Below are 26138 nucleotides of genomic sequence, written 5' to 3'. Positions count from 1 at the left end.
TCAACCTCAACACCAGTCCTCGCGAGCTGATTAGTGATTTCCAATCATATTATTTATAACAAACAACGATTTTGAGCTGTGTGCCAGCCTTCATTTCATTGAATATTTTATAACATATAGAATTTATATACCAAAATTATATTTTACCTTAATTTATTTACCTAGCTATCAGTAAATTATTGTTCTGTTAGTGACTAAGAAGTGTATTATACTTTATAGAAGCACTGTAGTATTACTGTATAAGTTATTATAAATATTAATTGATTCGCATAACACAATAGATAAATACCTATGTGAAAATATTACAGGACTATCATTAGGTATTCTTTGTGGTGTTAACTGTTAAAATAATATGTATAATATCTAGAAGAGTACCTATTTTCCTTTTGGTGGGAATTAATTTGTTTTATATATACATTAAATAGCATATTATAGTGATTAGTGAATCATACTACATGATCAAATTTTGCCTCGTAATAATCAGTAGGTAATGGTAAAACTTATAATATAATTGTATGCGTTCAATGATAATTTTTTTATAAATACTTAATAATATAATTACTATCAATTAGGTATCGTGCTCACCTATACTTGGATAACATATTGATTTGGTTATTTCACAAAGATGTGGACAATTTTGTACGGTTAAATTTGGCATGCAACAATCAGCTGACACAGAAAGTCAGATGATATAAGTTGAAAGAGTTCTAAAAATGAACTTATCATGATTCATATCGATATCATCTAAATGGAATATACGGCAAACGCCAGAGAAATTTCAATTGTATTAAAAAAAAATAAGCCAACGGTGATAAGCGAACAAATCGTAAAACATACGAACCCAAGTAATTGTAAAATTAAAATATGTACTTGTATAATTCGTTCCATTCGGATTATTTTCGTAATATATCTTAATTATACTTCTAGTTCGGAGCAGCAAATAGAACGCTTTATAGCGTTTCCTCGCCGGCGATGCACTGCACTCTATATATCACAAGTTTCACCCGAAGATTCATTATTTTACGGAAGTTTAGTTTCTACGTGAATTGTTGTATTATTTAGATTTTTAATTCGAAAAGAGGATTAATAATAGTTCGTTTATTTATTATGAGTATGTAAAATATGCAAATTATGTGCACTAATAACAAAATAGTATGATATAAGTATATATAGATAACATTAGAATCATTAGATATACATATACATATATATACATATATATATAATATATATATATTATATACCCTTAAGATTAAATCCATATTCAAAATAAAATTTGGTCTATACAATCAATTTGATTTGAAACGCCCACATTTTAAACCCTCATGATCGCGCATACACTTAGTAGCCATGAACATGCAAATGCATAATATAATTTTCCCGATATCTAATGATGAATAATGGTAATAAGTAATAACTAATAACTCAATAGGTAGGTACCTAATAATAATAATAATAATAACAACAACAATAATAACATTACCTATTTCAAATTACCTATTACTTCTCATTATACATTTATTTAATATATTCGGTACCTACCTACACAGTTGTATTACTACCTAAATAAGATCAGTTTAGTTATAAGCGCACAGCTAAGATGTACAACTTAAACGTTCAATCTATTTTTTAATGTGAATATTAAAAACACAGTACGAATGAATGAAAAACCGAAGAAGAAAATTCCATCATTATATTGGTATTACCATTATTTTAAATAATTATCAACACTGTCATATTTCTATAGTCTTAAATCGTAATAATAACCAATCAAATATAATATAATATAATTGTATATATTTGTGTTTTATATACTTATCGATTATGATTTTTTTTTAAATCTTCGTTTTTTATGCAATATAATTATTGTTACCTACATTGATTTGTACAATTTCGCAGTCTTATTTATTTTTTATGAATAAATGATATTTAAATGTTGCATGTCAAACTAGATACCTAATTTAAATAATAAGATACATCAATAATTATACTCAATACTATTAATATAACCAAACAATCTAAAAATATATTATAAGCACAATTTTTTTTATAGATATTTTAAGTTAAAATTTGATCGAAATTAGACGAGTAATTAAGCAAAAAATAATAATTTCAGTAATTTTATTATAATTTAAAATTTTAAGTGCTCACAATAATTATTCGTGAGCACTTACAATTTTTTGACTTATATTAATATATTTCACAAACAAAAACACTAAAAAAAAATTCAACCTACTGCGTTATTAAATTAATTACTCACTTTAATATAAATAATAAATATATATCATAAAATATTACCATAAACTTAGACGATACATGGACGACCTTACTCAGAAACGTTATTCGAATGCAAACTATTTATCATTGAATTCAAATTTGACTCATGCACCACAGTGACCAGGTACATTCGACACCCACTGTACAGCAGAGCGATTACCTAATTTCCCCCTTTTATATTTTTACTAAGAAAATCAACCATATCTACGTTGTAAAAAAATGTCTTTATTCAAAACTATAATTATAACTTATAACTTATAATTTATTATTGTTGAAAAAGTTAATTTTCACATACTAGGTTTATATATTAAAATGAAAGTTTATTTCAAAAAAGATATACCTACTACAAGTATTTATTTTTTATTTTTTGTTTCACATTATATCACATCAGCTACCAACGTCAAGTCATGTACTCAGTGGAGTAGGATAGGATGCAGTAGACCATGCCTCCCCCCTCATTGGCCGATTCAAAACATTGAAACAACATACAAATAAATTATCATTGTACATTTTCGAGTATTTTTCTTTAAATATTTTGGCTTTGCTCCCCTCCCCCCATTTTAAAATCCTGGATACACCATTGCATGTGCATATTTAATTACTCGTCTGTGTACTGTTTTGTTAACTGTGGTCAGTCACATTTGCATATAAATAATTTATATGCAAATGTGACTCAATTATTGATAAATATAGAATCAGTAACATCAAACATGTAAACTATACATTGAATGGTATGTATACTATATGTCTATATGTAGTATATATATTGGATTTAGGTTTAGGTACACCGTGGGTATAGGTCATTTGGTCTTCAGTAGTTCATTTACCCATATACCATATACGTATCAATCGTAATCGTAAACAACAATACGAAATGTAACCTTAACGTTGCGTATTATATATTATTTATTATTTATTATGACCATGCGATACACCAATTCGTTCCTGGCTTAATATTTTTAATATAGGAAGTTTATCAACAATTATTTTGGGTAGGTACCTGTCTCATAGATCTCAAGGATAAACTTTCTAAAAGTATCTATTCATATACTCCAGTCTCCAATAGTCCAATACTCCAATGCATTTAAATAGTTCTGTTTGTTTCAAGGACAGGCGACAGCTGAGTGTCTTAGAACAGCCTACCTAATATTTTTACACATATTTATGCGATATGCCGATATATAAATATCTCTACCCAAGGTTATAGGGTTCTCTACCCAATTGTTTAAGAATCATAAGTAATAAGTAATATAGTTATTGGCCGTTTAGTCTAAAAAATCCGTCGTATCCTATAAGTATAATTATTTCTATATAAGGCACATCGTATTAATTACGTATGTGATCGTTTTTTTTAGATTTTTAGATTTTGTTTTATGGATTAGTAGCTATTTACGATATGCCTATATATGTGCGTGTGTATGTGTGTATGAGGGTTTCGCAATAACATGACATTTTGATTTTATAATACATCAGTGTATATTTTTTGGGTAGGAATGCTCCAAGAGTTCGTATTACGGTTCAGTACAGATTGAAGATTCGACACAGATAATTTTAACAGGTCACTTTTGAAATTGTCAGTAAATCACAAAGCCTAAAGGTAGGTATATTTACAATGTTTGTCTATTAATGTGTTTTTATACTTAACCTGTATCATAATATTAATGCTTACCTATATTTAAAGATTTTGAACCTATAGAGTTAATCTTGTACGATGATATGGATGAACCATATGCACATAATTTATTTCATATATCAATATTTCTACACATGTAAAATACAAATTATATATATAATATTGGTGTATATATATTATGTGCAATTATACTTTTAATAATAATAATAAAAAAAAAAAAACTTTTAAGTATAATATCATCTATTTTACAATATTACTACGTACCTATGTTTTACACGTATTAAATATAATATATTATTAAATACTATTTTAAAAATTGTAAACCTCTTATATGTGTATTTTAATTTATATATTTGTACGGTTATAAATCATAATTTATTTATCATATTTCTTATATTAATTTAAATGGGCTAGTAACAGTTTTAAACAAGCATAATAACAAGGTGCGTTTAAACAGATAGAGAATAATACAGATAAATAAATTTAACATTTAACAATTATTAATGAGTATAATAATAAAACATGGGTATAAGTGTATTACTGTGTGCATTGTGCATCTGTGTGTACCATATTATAAATATTTAATTGATTCTCGTATCATTATTAATTTTAATAGGCACATATTATTATGTTCCGTTGATTATATATTTTGTTATCTTTCGACTAGGAGTTTTAAACTATAGTTATCCTAAAACCTCTGTAGCTTATTAATTGTTGCGTGTACAGAATTGTTTGTGTAGTGTTCTAGTCGTAGGTCCTGGCGGTAGTAAGTACTCACAGTGTTGTACTGTTGTATCTTGTGCGCATTACAGTACCTACATATAGTTAGTTGCAAACTTGCAAATGATATAACTATGTCAAAAGGAAAATGTCTAAGCACCTACGGAAATTATAACATTATAAACCACCTAGAAATTGGTGAAAAACAATCAGGTGTAGCTAATTATAGTGAATTAAGCTTAAGTAAATATACAGTTGTAGGTATCGACCATATTATACCGAGATCATAAACATGACGTTTTACATTTAACAAATCTTTAATTTTCGAAGTTTCAAGCAGTAGCTGTCGAGAAATACGACAAAAAACGACGGAGAAACTCATATCACGAGTATCATCGACTTCTTCCAACATTTCGACCATTTTTGGGTAATATAATAACTATTGACTACGTTGTATTGATTTTCGAATTAATTGCATACAATTTACTTTCGAACGCTTTTTAATTAAAAGACATTCGCCAATCGTAATACTGCTGCAGTGACCAATCTGTTAATATCTCAATTTTTTTTCTTTTATTATTATTTATTAATCAATGTATTTATCACATTTATAAATAAATGATAAAAATGTAATTACTGTATCACAATGGTATTTATTGGATTACATAACTCTAAACGATTTTTGACATTACGTATAGTATTGTTGAATATTGTCTAGTGTTACTTATTAACTGGTAATATTTAATATCCTCCAAATCATAAGTTTATTATTTTTTTTAAATCCTTAGATTTCTGTTATTATTCGGGACCTGATGATCATTTGACGAGTGATGATAAGTGATGTTAAAGATGATTCGTTAAGACCTGAAAATGGTAAGTAATGTGAAATAAGTTATACACTAATAATAATATTGATACATTTTATACGTAAACCAGTTGATTGATTGCAGATATTATAATTTTTTAATAATATATAATATGCATGGTAATAATGGTGAGATATTAGGTATATTTTGTTTGTGTCATAAGAAAAATTATTCAATTTTCAGATATTTGCGCTTGTAGTATAATTTTAGTAAATTACAATTTATAATATTATAGTTCTAAGGGTAAATTTATAAAGACACTCAGTCCCTCCTCCACATTTCGTTCAGACACATAAGTTTTTCACTCGTATGTATTATGTATTTATACATTGGTTTTTTTTTACTTACATTAAAAATAATTGATATTTTTACTTGTATAAAAAACATTAATATTTGTATGATCTAAATCAAAATATTGATTTGAGGGTAGGTATATAACATTAAAGAAAATAAGATAATTGATCGGTATAATTTACTATTCGATAAAAGATTTATCTGAAACGTAACTGAACTTAAGTCCATGGGCCTTGTTAGCCGGCCATTCATATTATGTTATCGTAGTCCCCCGCAAATTGCAATGTTCTGATTGAAAATACTCCACCTTTTGCGTTAAGACGAGCGAATTTCCTACTATCTCCCTTCCTCGTGTTAATAACAGAACTATCTTAAGAAGGACGCGGTAAAAGGGTTACGTCATTATTCCGAGCTACCATCAACAATTGGTTATCCCGTCACATGTATCACAGTATACGTATTCTAGTCTTGTAAGACACACGTGTAATCCGGACGATCTTTCTTACTTGTTTCACTCTTTAATGGTACGTAAGTAATAATTTTAATTAACTTATTTTAAAACGTCAAAATTGTAGTCTAATTATATTGCACAGGCTGTTTTTTCATGCTAAAATAATGGATATCGATAATAGTAATTTAATATTATACTGTTTATTAAAAGTTTTACAATAATTTTGACATCTGCTTTTGATAAGTAAATACAATGTTGTTTCTTATAATTTTTTAGTGTTTTTACTTTGGATAAATTGAATTCCTTTTTGGCATTTGGAAAATCTATGAATAGTTGTAAAATATAATGTTTTCTTTTTAGAGTTTTATAGTGTTTTAAATTAATTAATTAATTCACACATAAAATATGTATTATAATATATCAATAGATAATAAATACGATTGACTTATCCTAAATACATAACAGTATATCGAACAATAATGATAATCGTACAAAATCATGAATCGTTTCACATTAATTGTATACACATTAAGAATTTATAGGTAGGTACTGTATATTATACAATTTATATTATGCTTACAATATTTACTAGACGTCACTATACCTACTTCGGTTCAGATCGCACTTGGATCTCATACACGTATTCTAAATCGTAAAGTCTTCCTAAACTTAACAAATATCTATACACTGAACGATTACTGTAGTCTATCAAATCATAATTAAAGCACCTCGTTCACATTCAACTCGTGTATAGTATAGATAGCAAAAAAATATTATCACAATTTCATAAATTGTTAAACATGAACGACACTTCGGTAGATTGAATAAATCTTGAACGTTTTCCAAATCAATCAAGTATTCGTGCATTTTATCATTTATACAAATTCTGCAATAGGACTGCGTTTAACTTTAATGACCAAGATGTACGATATTCTTCTAAATACACGCTCATAGAGCTCGAGTATGAAAATATTATACAATAACATAATCATATATTATAATAGTGCGGTAACAGCGTTTAAAATGTTTAATTATAGGTAGGTATATACTATAGTAATAATAAAATAATATCGTGTGTTAAAATCATAATCGGATACCGGAAATTCTCATCAAAAGTCGGAACCGCCGTGTGTTCAATAACCCGATCGAGTTTGTTAATATTAGGTCACTTGCTCTCTGGATATTTTGTACACAATTATGTAACGAACGTGGTTGTTATGAGCACCCAACTGGTTTCTTACGCGCTGACCACTTTCACTCAGAAATCATTCCGTATACCAGGATATATAATAATAATAATAATGATATAAAAAATACCGTCGTGTGTGTGTATGTGTGTTGGTAGGTACTCGTAATATTAAAACAAGATATAAAATACTAGTTTTTTTTTTCCTTTAGTTTTTATTTTATTTCTGTACCTATTTAATATTATGTGTATACCTATAGTTTTTGTGGTTTTATAGTTCAACAGTACAATAGTACATTATTGACATTCATCGACGCATTTGATCATTGATGTATATATCGAAACGAATAAAATAATATGTTGTATGTATGCGGAATATTATTATTATTCAATATTCAATAACGATTTGTGCGTATACTATAATAATAAATAAAATAATTTTTAAATATTTTTCTAATGTGCTGTATTATACCTACACGAACAAATTGTTGTTGGAATTATAATGTTACACGGCAGATGCATCGATACTAAACAAAAAATGATTTATAGTGCCTACCTATACTTACATAACACTAAATCGAATTAAAATATTAAAATCGATCTATATAAAAATAAAAGTCTTATTTAGGTATAATATCTATACGACTATTATACGAGTAGTTATTTTAAAATCTATTTTGATTCATTCCCTATAATATAAAGAAAGCGGACTGAAATGTTCAAACTTCTAAGTTCTAAACGGTTTTGTGATACCTATAGGTATACATATATCGTCCGTGTAATTTATCATATATTGCTAAACTCGTCATTCCAAAATTGTCAATTAAATATCGATGGGTAGTATGGGATGCGCGAATTAGATGGGAACATTTTAATTGAAAACGTATTAAGATTTGTATACGGTAAATTATCTTTTAATTGTATGTATTTTTCCTATATTCGTCAACTCGAAGAAGTTGAAAACATTAAACGATTAAGTAGATTTTTCGTCGATTTTTCGAGTCCTTTCGTTTGAGTCCTCGAAATGTATTTTAAGAACTTCAATACAGAACGATAATAATATGTCAGTGAATACTTATGTGAAATACAAATCGAAATAATAATAATAATAGTATTTTTTACATTCAAACTGACTTCGAGTTCGATCAACAAAATATGTATACAATGCTTTATGACGTCATACACGTATTGTACATGTGACATGCATAAATATTATAAATATCAATGTAAAAATCGACAACCTATCTAACGCATAAATTGTTTCATTCGGTAAAATCATAAAATTGCGAGTTTTTGTTCTCGTTGAGTCGTAAAACGTGATAATCAATAGAACAAAATATATTATACCAACATTCGTAAATTAATTTAAAAGCATTTTTTTAGTTTAATAAGTACAACTATTTTGATAGTAGGACGTCGATTTTTGGCATGCAAATATTGTTTAGACACCTACGTGTTCAATAACGTTATTATAAAACGTATAATGTTTTCTATTAAGATAATCTAAGGATTCTGGGCCATTGGCTGATATTTTTTATTTATATGATTTTATATTAAAAATAAGTAAGTACTGCACATTAAATATCTACTAATCAACGATATTCAAATTAAATATTATTTTATTTTACATTCAGTTACACATTATACATTTAGTTATTTAATATTATAATAATGTTAGTTTATGTTTAAATTACCTATCGTTAAAAAATAAACCATAAACCATCATTCATCACTATAATAGTATATAATAAATTAATATCCAATGGTATTTAATATTAAATTTTATATATCTAGGTAAATATTTCATTAAAAAACTCGTAATGTGGATGAGAAGGCGATGCGAATATTTAATGAAATAGGAAATTTATTGGGTTCACGTACTCTGGAAGGGTCCTGCAGTGGTAGTTTGATAAGTTTGATTTACATAGTAACACATCATAGAATAGGTACAGAGAATGAGAATGTACAGTTTTCGGAAGACTTATGTTATATCTTATTTGTATGTACTATATACTATATTTATGTATATGCCGTATGTACCTATACTACCGTTTAGTCACTAAATAAGTAAAATGTATAAAATATTAACTGAATAGGTTACCTAGGTATCAATAGTATACACTACAAAATAGGATGAACACAAAACACGTTGTTGTCATTATAGTAATAATAACAGTGAATATGTCTTTCATAAAAATTGAAATCTAAGTATACTTGCTTATATTAATTAAGTTATATAAATAGGCATACATTTTATTTTTTATTATTTGCAGATTAATAACTATTAGTGTAGATTTTTCCTCATAAATTATAATATGTAATTTGTGAATACACATTTAGGCAACACAGTATTAGATGTTAATATGTTCATAACGTAATATTTTTTTTTCATGTAATAGAAGTAATCACGTTTTTGAATTAAATAAGTACCTATATAATTTGAACTTCTTAAAACATACTCCATATTGAGTAGGTATGTATTTGACATTTTTATTCAATTGCAGTTTAGTATTATTTTATTGCTGCAATATTATTTTTATTTCGTAGTATAGTTTAATCGATTAAATCTATTTGAAAAATGCCTTTTTAATTCCGAAAACATTTTTGAATAATTTCTAGATTTTTATTTTTGTCCACGAGCTTTTCCAGTAAGCTTCAGATAGTTAATAATATATTTACATTCAAAGCATTATAGGTTTTCTATATAGCTGGTAGTCGTTATAAATGTACAAAATAAAAAAGTTAATTGATATTGATTTTATTTTTAATAATTAGATATATCATATATCAAATTAAAATATTACAAATTTACGCGTGCGTTGTTTTTGATAATGTACAGCCTTGGATGTGCTTAAGAAATTTCAATTGAATTAATCCTAGTGATTACCTGTGCATAATGCGAACCTCCGGTGGAGTTTGCGCAACTATACTAACTGTAGAAATTATACGTCATAATAATTCTCACGTCGTTTCTCAATGATTCGGCTTGAAGTTTCGAAGAAAATTTCAAGAATATTAATGAAGTAAATGTTATGGATACACATTAAAATGTATTAAAAATTGCTCATTAAAAGCTTTAGCCTCTATAGATGTGTATATTAGAACTACGTAGATAATGCTCAACCACTAATTTAGATAGTAAATTATGATTATTTAATATCTTGACGGGGAGCAGTAATGCAAAATAAATATCAAATTTCTACTCCTCCCTGCTACACGCTTGACTAATTTTTAAATAATTACATGATTAATAAACAATAAGTGTTAAGCACTAAATTAGTACTTAACATCAACGTGACGAACATTTTAAATTAATACCTAATAAAGACGAAAATATTAGGCGTTGAAGTCGCTCCATCTGGATGTTTACTGAAATTACTGTTTAATAATACGAAGATAACATTGTAATATTGTAAATGTTTGTTTGTATCATAATTTTAATATTTATTTATATTTTTTGGACGCATACAAAAATATATACCTTTACGATTAATTTTATTCCAGGTGATGAGTTGAAATTATAATATTGTTTAAAAATGGAATCACCCGGAATGGCTCTAAGTGACAAGTATGGAAGCAATAACCCACCAGCTATTATGGTCAGAGGCGCATATAAGAGATACAATCCCCACAGTGTCGTTCTTAGAGGCCTCAACATGACTGTACCCGAAGGAACTATGTGAGTAAATTAATAATAAATAAGAAAGTTAAAAATACAAATATTATAAGATTCTTATACATTTTTATCAAACATTTTTATTTTTATGTTACCATATTTGCCATACACCTTATAGGTAGGTACTTGAAAAAATATTGGTTTTGATATTTTTTAAATAACTTATTATATAGTCATAATACCTTTACCCATATATAATTATAATTGTAACGAGACCGACGAAACTAAAATCTAGGTGTTCTTAGATATTATTTAAATATCCTGCAGTTATGTAAAAATCAAAACAAATAATAACAATGTACACACTACACATTTATTTTAATATTAAATTCTGAATGAAATCAAAAAAAATATATTACCTGTTGCTATTTAAAAAAAGTACTTGACTCTTACTTTCGTAGTAATAATAATTAGTACCTAGGTAATACAGAACGGTGTTCGCTGATTTGGGAACAAATCTCGTTACTATCGTAATATATAAGTACCTATATAATATTATATTAATCAACAATTTGTGTGTTGTGTCGAACATATCTAGGTATATCTTATATCATAGCCGGAGAAAGGCGATTACTATTTAACCATACATCAGGGTCATTGATGACATGTCATAATACAAATATACCTATGTTGTACATCATAATGTCTTTACTAATCATGTAAACTTTCTATACCTATCAGCTACGTTTTTTACTGTACCATAAAAACTAAAGGTTAGGCAAATTTAATAAAGTTGATACAAAGGAAATGTAATTTAAAAAATATCTTAAACAATCTCATTTAACTTCGGGTAATAAAACAATAAACTTTTGGAATGACAGTTGATCAGAATAATTTTCAAGTGTAAAAATTAAATATAATACTAATTGATGGAAATATTATAATGTTTGATTTCTAGCTTGTATAATATAGATGATAATGGTTAGGTTAGGTATTTGATTAGTATAATACGGATAGGATTATAATTTAACTTTAACTATCTAGGAGTTATATATAATATCTATGTGTATAGACTATAGTGTATATTGTATACGTAATAAATGAGTTATATATATGTATGGTAATATTAAATATTTTATTGCTAGACATAAATACCATATTATAACCCATTAGGCAATCATTGAGATTACATAGAAAATTCTTAATGTTACACATCATCTGTATGACTGTATGCAATGAGGATGATATCTAATATACCTAGGTAAAACTTAATCATATTATATTCACGCGCCAACCAGAAAAACTCCCGCATTTTTGTAAATACTAAGTAATACTATCTAGTAAAAATACTAAAAAAATAAAAAATATAAATATCTGTATAATTAAAATCGAGAAAGTAGAAGGTTCTTAACTGTTTATGGCTGGATATTAGACTCAAATCACCTTACAAATACTTAAAAATTAATAAACAAATTACAGTCCTCAATTATATTTATAACAAAATATTTGTGAATAAATTATACCCATATTGGTTGTATAACTTATTGGTTTATTTTGGTTCATATAGATATGGTCTTCTCGGTCCCAGTGGTTGTGGTAAAACTACCTTACTCAGCTGCATGGTTGGACGGTGTCAGATCGATGCTGGGGATATACAAGTCAAAGCTAGGACGAAGTCCAACATCGGTTACATGCCTCAAGTAATTGTTGTTAAAATATTTTAGGCATAGATAAGTTTATTTAAATGTTTGTACATTTTTTTTTTAGGAACTCGCTTTATACCAAGAGTTTAGTATTAAAGAAACAATGACCTATTATGGCCGTTTATTTGGTATGAGTCATAAACAAATAGAAACCAGAACATATGAACTATTGAAATTTTTAGAACTACCTCATGAAAATAATATTGTTAGTCGACTAAGGTAAATTTAAACATATATTATATTATATTGCTTATGGATATATTGCTATCATAGAATTGAGTATTCAAATAATTATAATTTTAAATTTTAAGATTAATTATTGTATCGCTATATGTTTTTAAAAACCGATCAACAAAAAAATATACATATATATATATAAAAGTATGCATATTTAGGTATTTAATGTAGGTATTTAAATAGAAACTTATTTATAGCTTTAGCACGTATTATACTTTATAGACAGCTATAGACTATAGTAATATTTTTTAGTGGCGGTCAAGAAAGAAGAGTGTCTTTCGCGGTTGCATTGCTTCACGACCCTCAACTTCTTATACTTGACGAACCTACCGTAGGTGTAGATCCAGTGCTGAGTGCTAGGTAAATACCTACAATCTACATAGATAAAATGTCAATAAAAATGCCATTTTATTAATTTTTATTTAATTTGTATTTTATACATATTTTACCTATTGTATTCTTGTAGCATTTGGCAACATCTTCTAGATATGACAGCCAATGGAAATAAGACTGTTGTGATTACCACACATTATATTGAAGAAGCCAGACAAGCACATACGGTTAGTAGATCATTAATCATGCAAACATTTATACGAGTATACAAACGGGATATCTATATTATGATATAATACAGGGGGGGGGGGGGCTATAACAAATATCGATTGATAATTTTAGATTCTGATCTATGTTTTATATCTTTTATATCTTTGTGTCTAAAGACACTAATATTCTATAGAAAAAATGTATAGAAAAAATGCACTGATCATCAACTTTGAGGGTCGGGAGGTTTCTGGTAGAAAATTGTATCTAATTGGTACTTTTGGGAGGTCAAAATTGAAAATTCTCTGTAGTACCTACCTACTTTTTAAAATAATCGGGGGTGAATATTTGCTAAAATTGTAATATTATTATTAAAATAATAATTTATTTGGTAACCTATTGGTTACAATCTTTGAGTACGTATTATAATCGACCTAATCCACTCTACCATTATTCAAAGTACATTAAAAGTACATTTTGTGATGGTAGAACAATTTATTAAAATAACATGAAAAGGCACGAGTAGAGAAAATATCCATTGATATTACTATTGATTAGAAATAATATTTATATTTTATAATCAACGGTAGTATACTTAGTGGGGAAAATAATACAGGAAAGCATATATTTGTATGATGGTTTATTTCATAATTTTTTTTTATAAGAGTGTTTTTTGTTTATGTGTATAGATTTTAATATTTAGTTTAACTTAATTGTATGTTTAAAGATTGGGTTAATGCGAGATGGTACGTTGTTAGCTGAAGAATCTCCCAATCAACTGCTTTTAAAACACAACTGCTCAACTTTGGAACAAGCTTTTCTGGAGCTTAGCAAACGCCAAACCAGACGCAGCATTATGGACAGAGAAGATGAAAATTGTGTATGTCAGAATTTATTATTATGTTTAGTTATATTTGTAGATTTTATTTAAAATAATAACTATAGTTATCATTATAAATAAATGTTAAACATCTATTAATAATTCATATTTATTTTTTAGAATATTGAAACATATCCTGTACCATATAAAAAACCATTGGCACCACTGAAACCAGATAATATTTGTTCAAAATCGAGAATTTTAGCACAATTATTAAAAAACTTTTACTGGATGAAAAGAAATATACCGTAAGTATTAAATATCTTAATAGGTACCTATATAGACATATAGTTATCTTAAATCACTCACCACAGAATATACACCACAGTTCAATAATTGCAATTTTTATACTAATCATAAATAAAATGTATCTTATGTTTTAACCATTCATATGATAAAACCATAAAATATTATTTATACCGTAACTGCGGTCGCAATGTTAGCTATATAATTTACTGTTACATATAAAAGTGATTAAAAAATAATTAATACGCATTAATATCGTTGTGTGTTAATTTTGTGTAGGATTATGTGTTTCTTAATGATCTTGCCTGTTGTGCAATGTTATTTATTTTGCACCTGTATTGGTCGTGATCCCCAAGGATTGAAACTAGGAGTGGTCAACGAAGAGCTTAAAAACGGTATGTCAAGTTGCAGTAGTTACCCGTCGAGTGGATGCAATTTCAGTATACCGCTAAGTTGTCGGTATTTACAAAACTTAAAGGATAAAAGTTACAAATTGGTTAGTATTAAAATTATAGTAATTATTACTTATTAGTTAACTATTGCCAATGTCGATAAAAACCAAATAACAACACGTATAATTAATAAATCAGATAGAGTACGATTCTCTGGACGAAGCGAAATTTGCCGTCAAGAAGAATAAGGTTTGGGGAGTGTTATATTTCGAAGAAGGTTATTCAGAATCGCTCGGTGCACGAATAAAAATGCCCGAAAATTTAACCGAAAGGACCTTAAATATCAGTGATGTCAATATATGGCAAGACATGTCCAGTAAGTACATAGTATATTATTATTATTTTTTTATTATTTATTAAAGCCTCAACAACAATAGTTATTGGCTTATGAAATTATACATAATAAGTTACCTACAATGGTTTACAGCACAACGATGATACAATAGAATAATATCTTATATTGGGTTGTACAATTCAGTTAATTTTAGATATTTGAGATTTTTTTTTAGTTGTCTGGATCTGGTTTAGTGCTTTATATAGGTTTTCTGGAATAACAAGCTGGGAGCTCTAATGTTACTGAAGTTACGGTAGTGGACAATTATATGTTTGACCTTAAGAATTTCTCTACAATATGTTTGGCATAAGTCTGGTTCTAACTGTATTTTTTACTTCGTTAAGTTTGGTGTGGCAAGTTGACCACATATAAGCTGCTATTGGTTAATGATATGCTTTTATATAAGAAGTTTTGTTTTTTTCGTTGTATACCACCGCAGCTCCTACTCCGGCATCCATTTTGGATCCATTGGTGAAAAACTTATATAGGTACCAAGGGTACTCGTCGAGGATTATTTTTTATTTCGTTTCTATATACGATGAGTATAGTTTCACCTTTGGGTAGTATTGACGTGCGATATATATATATATATATTTATATCCATTGTCTATGGAGGGATGATGGGGAGTTTGTGTCTGATGATCCTGGAAAAATCAATACTGTTGATTTGAAGTACACTTCGAAAACCCTGATGGAAATCGAGGTTGTTCTGGGCTCACCTAGCGGATAAAAACATGGCGTTCTTTTTTCTTATTGGGCTTATAGGTGGAGTATAGGAAATATTGAGTAGGTTTGGGATTGAAATTCGATCGAAATGCTCCGGAGACTCACGTCTTCCAAATGCATCTGGTATCGAATAGGATTCATAAGATTTTCATGGTTTTCATAGTGTGTATTTGGGAATTAATTATTTTTATAACTAGTTCATTATACTTTTTACGTTGTGTGATGCTCTGTAATTTTGGTGAGGAGAAACAGTATCCAGTAATAGCTGACAAATTGACAAGTGATGAGAGTGTATTTTGAAGTTGGACGTTGTATGTTGTTTTTTTTTTCCACGGTACCAAATTTTTAAATAATCGGCATATAAGGAGGATTTTACGGGGAGTTTAATTACTTCACATAGGTCGTGAATGACGATGAGAAAGAGAGTAACTGAAATGGTGAAACCTTGAGGTATACTATTTCCTTGCTTGAATACTGATGAGAGGAAGCAGTTTATTTTTACTTGGAAGGTTCTATCTGATAGAAAATTTTTTATAAAGTTAAGCATGTTGCCATTACAAAGTATTTTAATTTTATATAATTTTAATTTTACGCAATTTGTTGTTTATCAAAACGTTAAAAATCTTTCTACATCATTGTTACAGACCAGTACGTGAGTAACCTATTACGAAGGGATATGCTTTCGAGGTATGTGATGTTCTTAGAAAGTGTATTCAGAGACTGTAATTGGCCCGTTGCGATGGCTGATATTCCGATCAAGGTAATATTTGATGAAAATCATTGTTGGACATTAAATAGTATAATAATATGTTTCTTCGCTGTACTGTTTAGTTGGAAGACGCAATTTACGGAGACAACAACCCGAGTTTTGGACATTTCACAGCTCCAGCTATCATATCACTGTTGGTTTATTTTCATAATATTAAAAAATAAATACCAAATTAAACGTATATATACGATATACAGCAATATAGCCAATTATGTGCTTATGTACATTGTGTGGTGTTATTCAACTAGCACGCTAATCCACAATAATTAAAGACAGAGTGTACTGCAATATCCTTTTTAATATGGCAATATTTTGATCCACAGATTCGAGTTCTATCTCCCGATGGTGTTCACCGTGGGAGCGATACTTATGGAAAAGATGGGAGGATTGTTGGAGAGGAGTCTCGTAGCAGGTATGAGTTATTTAAAATAAAATCATATAATATCTAAATTGCAAACGGTCCGAACGCCGCCCTGTGCATCTAATACGACTAATCGAATCTTCATTGTTTTCAAGGCGTCACGGTGACAGAAGTGATATTGTCTCACATCGTGGTCCAGTACATAGTTTTGAGCGTTCAAACGGCGTTGATGATGTTGGTGTTATTTGTGTTCTTCGATAATCCTATGGTGGGGAGTTTAGTGTGGTCGCTGTCGTTGCTATTCTTGACGGGGACCAGTGGCATGTGTTACGGTGAGTGAAAACTATATAATTGTATATAAAAAGGCAGAACATCCGTACAGAAAAAAAGCGGTTACTGGGAATGGAAACGTACTTGCGTAGTCGCATTCTACACGTTCTGATATCGACGACTCAGCGTGATTATTATTTTTTATTTTATAAAGGATTTATGGTCTCGGTGTTCTGCAATACCGACACGTCTGCCACGTTTATGGGCTTGGGAAGTTTCTTCCCTCTAGCCATGCTCAGTGGGATGATATGGCCGCTGGAAGGCATGCACTGGATATTGAGATCAGTGGGATGGATTTTGCCGATCACATTGTCGACGGAATCGTTCAGAGCCCTATCCGCCAGGGATTGGTCGATAACGCACCCGACAGTCTACAAGGGATTTTTGTCCGCATCCGGATGGATTGGAGTATTTATGTTGGTTACCATAATCGTGGTGAAGAAAAACAACGGTTTACGAAATGTAACCAAATAATATTTGTAAATAAAATGTAAATAAATGTATTATAAGCCATGTACCTACAAGTAGAGATTACGTCCGTTGTATTTTATTGTGTCAAAATGATGCAGATTATGTTTTATACTGTTCGAAATTATGGTTACCGACATTTTTTCATTATTTTTTATTAGTTTCTTGATTATTTAATAATTATAATGCATTATAACCTATAGGTATATTATACACTTTACGTATATATTTATATCATATAAGGTATTATAGATTATAGAACTACCAATAAGTATAAGTTTTGAACAAATTATACAACTTTATTGATGATTAATGACCATTAGTTTTACTTGATTTGATTATACTCCAAAACAGGGGTCACCAACCTTTTCCAACAAGTGAGCCACGTTAAACATCCTAAGCGTCTTGGTGGTCTACCACTATTTGTTTAGGTGTACGGTGTACCTACAATTTAATTTATTACGTGCAGCATAATGATAAATTGTATAATAATATTGTTCTTTCATTATTTCTCCATCGGAAAATTGTATTTTTTTCGTTGTTAGTAAATAATTTACTTTGTAATTTGTACATAAATCGTAAAAGTGTGTTTAAGTCTTAAACTTTAAGATTACGCACGTGATCAACAAATAGTATAAAGTATAATTAATTTTTAATAAGATCGACAAATATTCCTCTAAAGATGACGAGCCCTGACCTAAAGTATCTAAATTCCAAATCTAATTATTTTATTATATTGGTTCTTAAGTTGTTACGGATATAGATATTTATGCCCCAATGAAAATGGACCGTATCTGCAGCAACACAAAATGTAAAATATCTCCGACTAAGTAGAAGGTAGGCAATCATCAACACTAGAACACTCTATATTCTATCTAGTACAGAGGTTCCCAAACTGTGGGTCGCGATTATATTTTTGGTGGGTCGCGCAGTTTTTCGTTAATCGTTATCTGCGAGATTGACGATTACGAGTTTACAGCACCGTATCAAACAGATTAATAGTTATACCTATTGAAAAGAAAGCGATTTATCTGAAACTAATTAGTGTTAGTAAGTACCTAAATACCTAAAAAAAAAAAAAAGGTCATTCAATGTATTGTGGGTCGCCAAATTTCTTAAAATATCTCAAAATGGGTCGTACAATAAAAAGTTTGGGAACCTCTGATCTAGTAGATTCAAAAACAAGCACACAACACAAGGAATTTTCAAGTCATGTGGGTTATAGTAGTTATGGTTTATAATTTATAAATTATCGCGTGGAGATGAACCTGATGAGGTCGTTTCACACAGGGATTCCCATCAACTAGGTGGATTGTCCAAGCCTATCCATCTTGAGCTGGGCAGCTGGCATGTCAAACACGAGGCCCGTTGGCTGAATTCAGCCTCCGCTCGTTTTTTATGGTCTTTGGGTACCAATATTAATGAAAAATTAATTAAAAAAAAAATATATAAAAAAAATGTTTACAATATTCCTTACGCGTGTCACAATTACGTTAGTGAGAGGTGTACACTATACAATATAAATTATATTACTTTTCTGTCTTATCTTTTGATAAACTGAAATTGAATAAGTATTGTATAGTATATTGAAATTAATGAATAAAATAAAAAATTGTATAAAATGTTTTTTTCGATACATTTTTATAGTAAACTATTCAATATATTTGGACAAGTTAATACTTAGAGTTTGACATTCCTGCTCTTGAGTATGCACGGATGACTGCGGGAGAGCCTATGTGTAGAACGAGGAGCCAAACATTGCGTTAGGCGGATGTTAGAGGGCGCACTAAGAGGTGGTAAGGTGTGGGCAATCTTCGTGGACATTGATGGTTGAGGTTGATACTTTCGGCAAATGTTGCAAATGAGCATTAACTAGTTAGTTTATTTTCTAATCAACTTATGAACTTAACTAGTTTAATTTACAGTTGAAATAACTTAGCTTTTCTCAGTTGATTTAAAAAAAATCTATTAAGTTAAAAACATTTTGAAATTTTTCGTTTATACGTAAATATTACTATGTCAATATAAAATAAAAATAATCCAATACAAAAACACAAACACAAACATTTCTGTTCTTTTTTTTGATAACATAATTTTGTGTGTATTCATATATTTTGTTAAGTTGTAAATTATGGGCGCATGTAAACTCCGCCAATGACAAAAATCAGGTAAAATTGAGTTCATGTAAACTCTGCCAGTGAAAAAAATGAAGTAACAGTATACACTATACAATTAATAAAATAAGCAGATTGTTATTAAACGAAAAAATCATAATTTTATAGTAATTATTATCCTTATTAATTAAGTATACGCCAACATATATAAAAAACTTAAAAATAAAAATAATAAATGTTCGAACAAATCATACAAATTGCAATGGCCAGTATGATGTTAAAAAATAATGATAGACAATTATGATAGCTAATAATCAAAAAATAATATGTAGATATATTATATTATCATGACATAATATGTTATAATACTTATATTATTTTGAACTGTAAACTAAAATTATGAGATACAATTAGTAGATATTCAAACCATTAAGTCTAATATAAATCAATTATTATAACTATTTAGTATTTACAGCTTTTTCTAACACAATAATTTTATTTTCATTTTGAATTTTTGAGTTTACTTACTAGAGAAATATCATTTAGTTTTATATAAGGAAGGCCTAATTAATACTGACGGAGTTTCCATAAACCCATTACAGTTACGAAAATAAAACTGGTGAAGTTTACAATCGCCCCTTAAAATATGACCTTATCGATCTCAAGTAGACATATTAACGAATTCGAATCAGTTTTCAGAAGTCTTTTCACGTTATCAGGTCCATCGGTAGGATCATAAGCGTAAACTAGGGAGGGGGGCAATTGCCCCCTCTCAAAAAATTTTACGGGGGCGGTGCCCCCCTTGGTATTTTGTAAATTAATAAAAAATATTAGATTTGTAAGAATTATTTTTTAAAGGAAACTGAAAAATATAATATTTTTAAAAGATTAACCATAGAAAAAAAAATTAACTAATTAATCAAAATGTATTTATTTATTGCCATCTTAATACCTTGTTATCTTGTTATCATTGTTCATATACTATGGATGGAGTCACAGCGTATTATTTTATTGCCGATATTAGCGACGAGTCTCCGAATTAGGTGATCGATGTGCACATGCGCGATGCAACTCTTCGAAAAATTATCCATAAGTTACTATCACTGAATTATTCTAAATCATAGTTCGCGGTTAATTACCTATATTATTATATTATTATAGACTATAGTAATTAATATATTATTAAAGTAGGCATTATACGATTTTTTTAAATATAATATATATTTAAACATAATACCTATGCTGATTTGATAATCAATTATCTGCAGTGGATAATTAATATGCAAGAAATTGCGTCGCGCATGTGCATATCGCATATGGAATTATGGAATACTTAATTTGGCGACTCGTCATTGATATTGGCAAAGTTTTTTTGTATTGGTATTTGGTATAATACGCTATAGATCCCCATCCATAGTATAATGATCTAAGGGTAAAATTAAAGCCGGTTTTCCTATTTGTGATAACTGTTTAACTGTGAACTTCAACTGAAAACAATATGACACGACACGTTCTCTTTATCTTGTACTATTCTTCACTATGCATTGTTGTGTTTGACTATCTGAGCTTTGAGCGTAGTGTTATAGAATTACTACATTAAAATATTACTTTAATACTATTTAGTATATATACCTACTATTCTAATATCTTTTTTGTAGAATTCAAGGTACTTTATTATTATGTTATGTTTGTGTGTATGACTTCGGTTATTATTTGTATGAGCCATAATTAATAGGTATATAAATTATAAACGCACAGTGTAATACATTATAAGCAATATAGAAATGCAGAATGTTTTTATAAAAACCATTTTTAAATAAACCATCATCTTATCAAGCTTTTTCCATAATGTCATTTAATTGTACATACTACGCAATACAGATTTAGCTTAAATAATAATACTATTATGTTATGCTTTAATGCTTTCCAGTTTCCACTGATTGAGTATATTTACTATTTAGTCTCCAAATATCTTTAACTTTTAAGTTACGGTATATCGGTATAAAATAAAGTTTGCCCCCCATAAAAACTGCCCAAGTTACGCCCATGGGTAGGATTGACAAAAAGTACCTACATACAAATGAGCATAAATCGTTTAACGTTCATGTTAAATACATTAAACGTAAAATACATTAAATACAAGGAGACTGAAGAGGGTATATTTTATTCATTGTCGTTACCTACGTCATGTCTATGGGACGATTATCACGATTTAAAATATAAATAGTATATTATTTCAAATTTCAGTAGTAAATTCAGTACTCAAATTTATTTCTACATTGTATTTGACCAAATATGCCCTTTTACACTTACACACGGTTTAAGATAGGGTGACCCCATGGACCCCCCCCACCCGTAAATACGGCACTACCTATACATATCATATAAAAGTAACGAACGATTTATCGACGGATGGCGATAACTTATTGAACAGTAAAGAACACATTTAAATTCTGAATTTTTTCCAATTATATATTTTCTTTTGAAACTATGAGCTACATTACCAGTTATGACATCATCACCAGAACGTAGGTATATTTTCTATCATGAAAAAATTAAATAAAACTATTAACGAAACTCGTCAGACCAAGTACATCGGAGTGATCTCGGAAAGCTCAGACCGGATTCAGATCGGATGAGTATGAATAAAATATGCATTCAATAATATGTGTAATCAAAATTATTGGAACCAAATACAATACCTATTATCGATAAAATCGATAAAATCGCACATAGCTTAATCCTAATTTATTTATTTTTGAATACATATTATAAGGTTTTAGATTAAAATATTGAAAAACAGAGTCCGATACGGATTTTATTTTATTTTATTATGCAAGTTGTAATTATAAATGTTTTTAAAAAATTAATCATTTTAAATTATAAATGGATAATTGTTATGTTTTAATGTTATATTATGTTATATTTTAACTTAAATTATTCAATTGCTATATGATATAAAAAAATATATTTGTTAAATTATTAATTTGAGATGAGTATAGTTTAAATTAGTAAATAATGGTAAAGTAAAAGTAAAAGGGTATACAGTGTACATTATGATAAAAGTTCAATAAAATAGTTTTTTGTAATTTATAAATTAGAAACTAAAAAGACACATTCACTTTATGTGATTTACATAGGTACTAATTAAAAAAAAAATTGATAACTTTTTTTAAACTGAGTTAAGTTCTAACTTTTAGTTAAGTATTTTTTTCTATATTAACTTTTAACTTATCGAGTTAAATTTATAATTTGTTAACTGTTAACTTTTAACTTATTGATCTTGTGTCCTCTTAACTTAACTTAACTTGAGTTAATTATTTTCATTAACTTGCCCGCCTTTGACTTTCGGCTGTTGATGAAATGGATATCGTCGATGATTTGAGGTCATGGCAAATGGACGTCATCGATGGCGTCGGCATTGGCGATGTGGTTCAATATTTTCCGTCACCAGCCGTGAAAACGGTTGCCGAAAGTTAACTTGAATGCGATTTTACGCCGTGGCAGCAGTTCGGGTCGTCATTGCAGATGATTTTCAAATGTAAATTTAAATTCATTATTTTTAATCATTTTAATTGTATAATTTTGTTTAAGATTTAATTATCTATTTATTGCGCATCTAAAAGTAAGATGATAATATCACATTATTCATAAAATCATTATGTTGAAGACGGCGTTGAAGTATTTCGAGGATACAAATATTATCATGCAACATCAAGAATGGAAAGTTCAAGCATTACTCAACCGTAGTGTCGTGTAAAGCTGGCTTTGGTGTTCTCAAAATAGTGTAAGTATATAAAAACAAATTGTGAATCACCCGGAGTTGTGGATAGACTTTTTTAGGTACATTGCTGTCATAATTTCTATTTTTTTCCTCGTGTCAGGCGTACAGCAGGAGTGTGATTATAATATGTTAAATAATAATAAAATATGACAACTAATAAATAAGTTAAGTGTGTATATCTACTACATATATAAAATATAAAAACACACCGTTATATGACCATATTCATATATACCTATAATCAGTGACGTGCTGAACATGTATCTTAACATAGGCGTGCTCAGGATTTTGTGTCGCGTGCAGCATACATTTTGAACCGGCCCTAAAGAACAATAAGCAGCCCACTTATTTTCTTTATATAGCCCCCCCCCCCTTAATTCTGTTTAGCCCACTGGGCATAGGCGTGTTTACGGGAGGGGCCGGGTGGGCACTGGCCCCCCCGGCAGACTATGCCTCCAACAAAATCATGTCAGGATAAAATAAAAGTCGTGTGTACCTTGCAGTACCTATAGATTTTGATTAATTGTAATTTTTTAGTCACGCATTTATTAATTAGTGATTATATGATCATTATAATATTATGTTCATTAATTCTTTATAACTACGAGTACATAACATGCAATGGTACTGTTGTGCCCATCACGATTTAAGATATCTTAAATCGTGGTGCCCATTTACCAGGTCTTGCGCTGTGATATCACAGATTAAATACAATTTTATCTAACCAGTGATAATATTGTTTTATCAGCTGAAAATAATTTCAAAAATGTGTTCAGATATTTTACGACTTGTTAAAATTATTTAAACTTTGTCAGAAACTCAAATTATTTATTACTGATTAGTTTTACAAATTGTATGTTGTTTACCTTGTATAGTGGATGGGAAAGAAGTATTTTTGTTGTTTTGACGATGCTATACTTTTTGATCATAATTCATAATTAAAAAATATTCCTACCATTGTGATTTGTGAATTTTGTAACATGAAAAATGAATGTTTCTTCATGTCTCAAAAAAAAAAAAATAGGTCTCATAATTTAAAAATGTGTTATGCCCCTTCAGCCACCAAAGTCTGAACACGCCTATGCCACTGGGTAAAAATGTAATATTTTATACGTTCATATAATCACTTGTGTACCCGAATCATTATTATAGGGTATATCCCCCCCCCCCCATATAAATGCATCACTCTACGACTATGCCTATAGCCTATTATGGTTATAAGAAAATAAGAAATATAGTAAATTGTAAATAAAAAGTAATAATATTTGTATGTATTATAATATATTACTCTATACTTTTATAATTATATTAAACATCACATAGGTAATAATATAACACTTATAAGCATATAGTACCTTTCATGTCACAGGGTGTTACCACTGGGTATCTTCCCTAATCTTATTATTCACATCACTCTTACTTGTCACCTATCAAACCTACTTATTATACTAAGAAATGTATAGATTGTAGATTACTTCAAATAAATAAAAAAAAAAAAAAAAAAACATATAGTACCTAATTAATAATACGTATTTATACATTAGTCATAATATTGGAACACTTATAAAATTAGTTACGTAAAATAAAAATAAATAAATAGACTTACAATATAAGTCTGCGATTACTAAATAGCAAATGTTTAAACTCATCAATTAAAAGTTCTTGTTCGACAAACAAAAAAAGAAGCGCATCCAATTTTTTTTGTGAGATAGTATTTCTTAGTTTGTTTTTTATAATGCTGAGTTTTAAAAAACTACGTTCACAGCTACAACAATAGTCCCTGGAATTATCACAAACATTTTAAGACAATGAAAAAAATGCTTAATACTGTTTTAACCAATCGAGCCATTTATGTACAGAACCTGAGTTTGTACCTTTTGGTGTATCTTCTTGGTGTATTGATAAAATAGTATTATCATTTTTCATTTGAATAACATTGAACATTTATATTTTAATTTAATAATTAACCCAATATGTTTAAAATTATTCATTCTATGTATATACCTTTCAAATAAATATCTACCAGCCCACTAAATCCAAAATTAATTGTCAGGTGCAGCGAAAGCAGCATTCGCTGCACCCGTGTGCACGCCTATGAGTAGGTATAACATTAATATCGTATATACATACACAACTGTAGTACCTATAGTC

The 26138-nt window shown here is 28.7% G+C and overlaps 1 protein-coding gene across 8 annotated transcripts; it reads left to right on the top strand.

The window, feature by feature from the left end:
- Nucleotides 1-1572: 1572 nt before the first annotated feature.
- LOC100166151 (ABC transporter G family member 23) lies at nt 1573-18406 on the top strand. 8 transcript variants are annotated; one of them, XM_029489278.1, is made up of 18 exons: nt 1573-1699; nt 3769-3874; nt 4961-5057; nt 5419-5503; nt 10932-11106; nt 12611-12743; nt 12811-12965; nt 13236-13343; nt 13450-13543; nt 14251-14403; nt 14524-14651; nt 14929-15145; nt 15240-15417; nt 16806-16921; nt 16993-17063; nt 17254-17342; nt 17447-17623; nt 17776-18095. In XM_029489278.1, the coding sequence occupies exons 5-18, from the start codon at nt 10964-10966 to the stop codon at nt 18093-18095; spliced, it is 2082 nt and encodes a 693-aa protein (XP_029345138.1). In that variant the 5' UTR covers nt 1573-1699; nt 3769-3874; nt 4961-5057; nt 5419-5503; nt 10932-10963. The 8 variants fall into 8 exon arrangements, with proteins under 8 accessions (XP_029345138.1, XP_016662482.1, XP_016662481.1 ...); XM_016806993.2 differs by lacking the exon at nt 4961-5057; XM_016806992.2 differs by lacking the exons at nt 1573-1699; nt 3769-3874 and adding an exon at nt 4637-4887.
- Nucleotides 18407-26138: the final 7732 nt, after the last annotated feature.

Source organism: Acyrthosiphon pisum, chromosome A2 (genome assembly GCF_005508785.2).
Source record: "Acyrthosiphon pisum isolate AL4f chromosome A2, pea_aphid_22Mar2018_4r6ur, whole genome shotgun sequence".
NCBI lineage: Eukaryota > Metazoa > Arthropoda > Insecta > Hemiptera > Aphididae > Acyrthosiphon > Acyrthosiphon pisum.
Note: the sequence above shows the minus strand (reverse complement) of the source record. Positions and strands in the feature narration are given on the sequence as shown.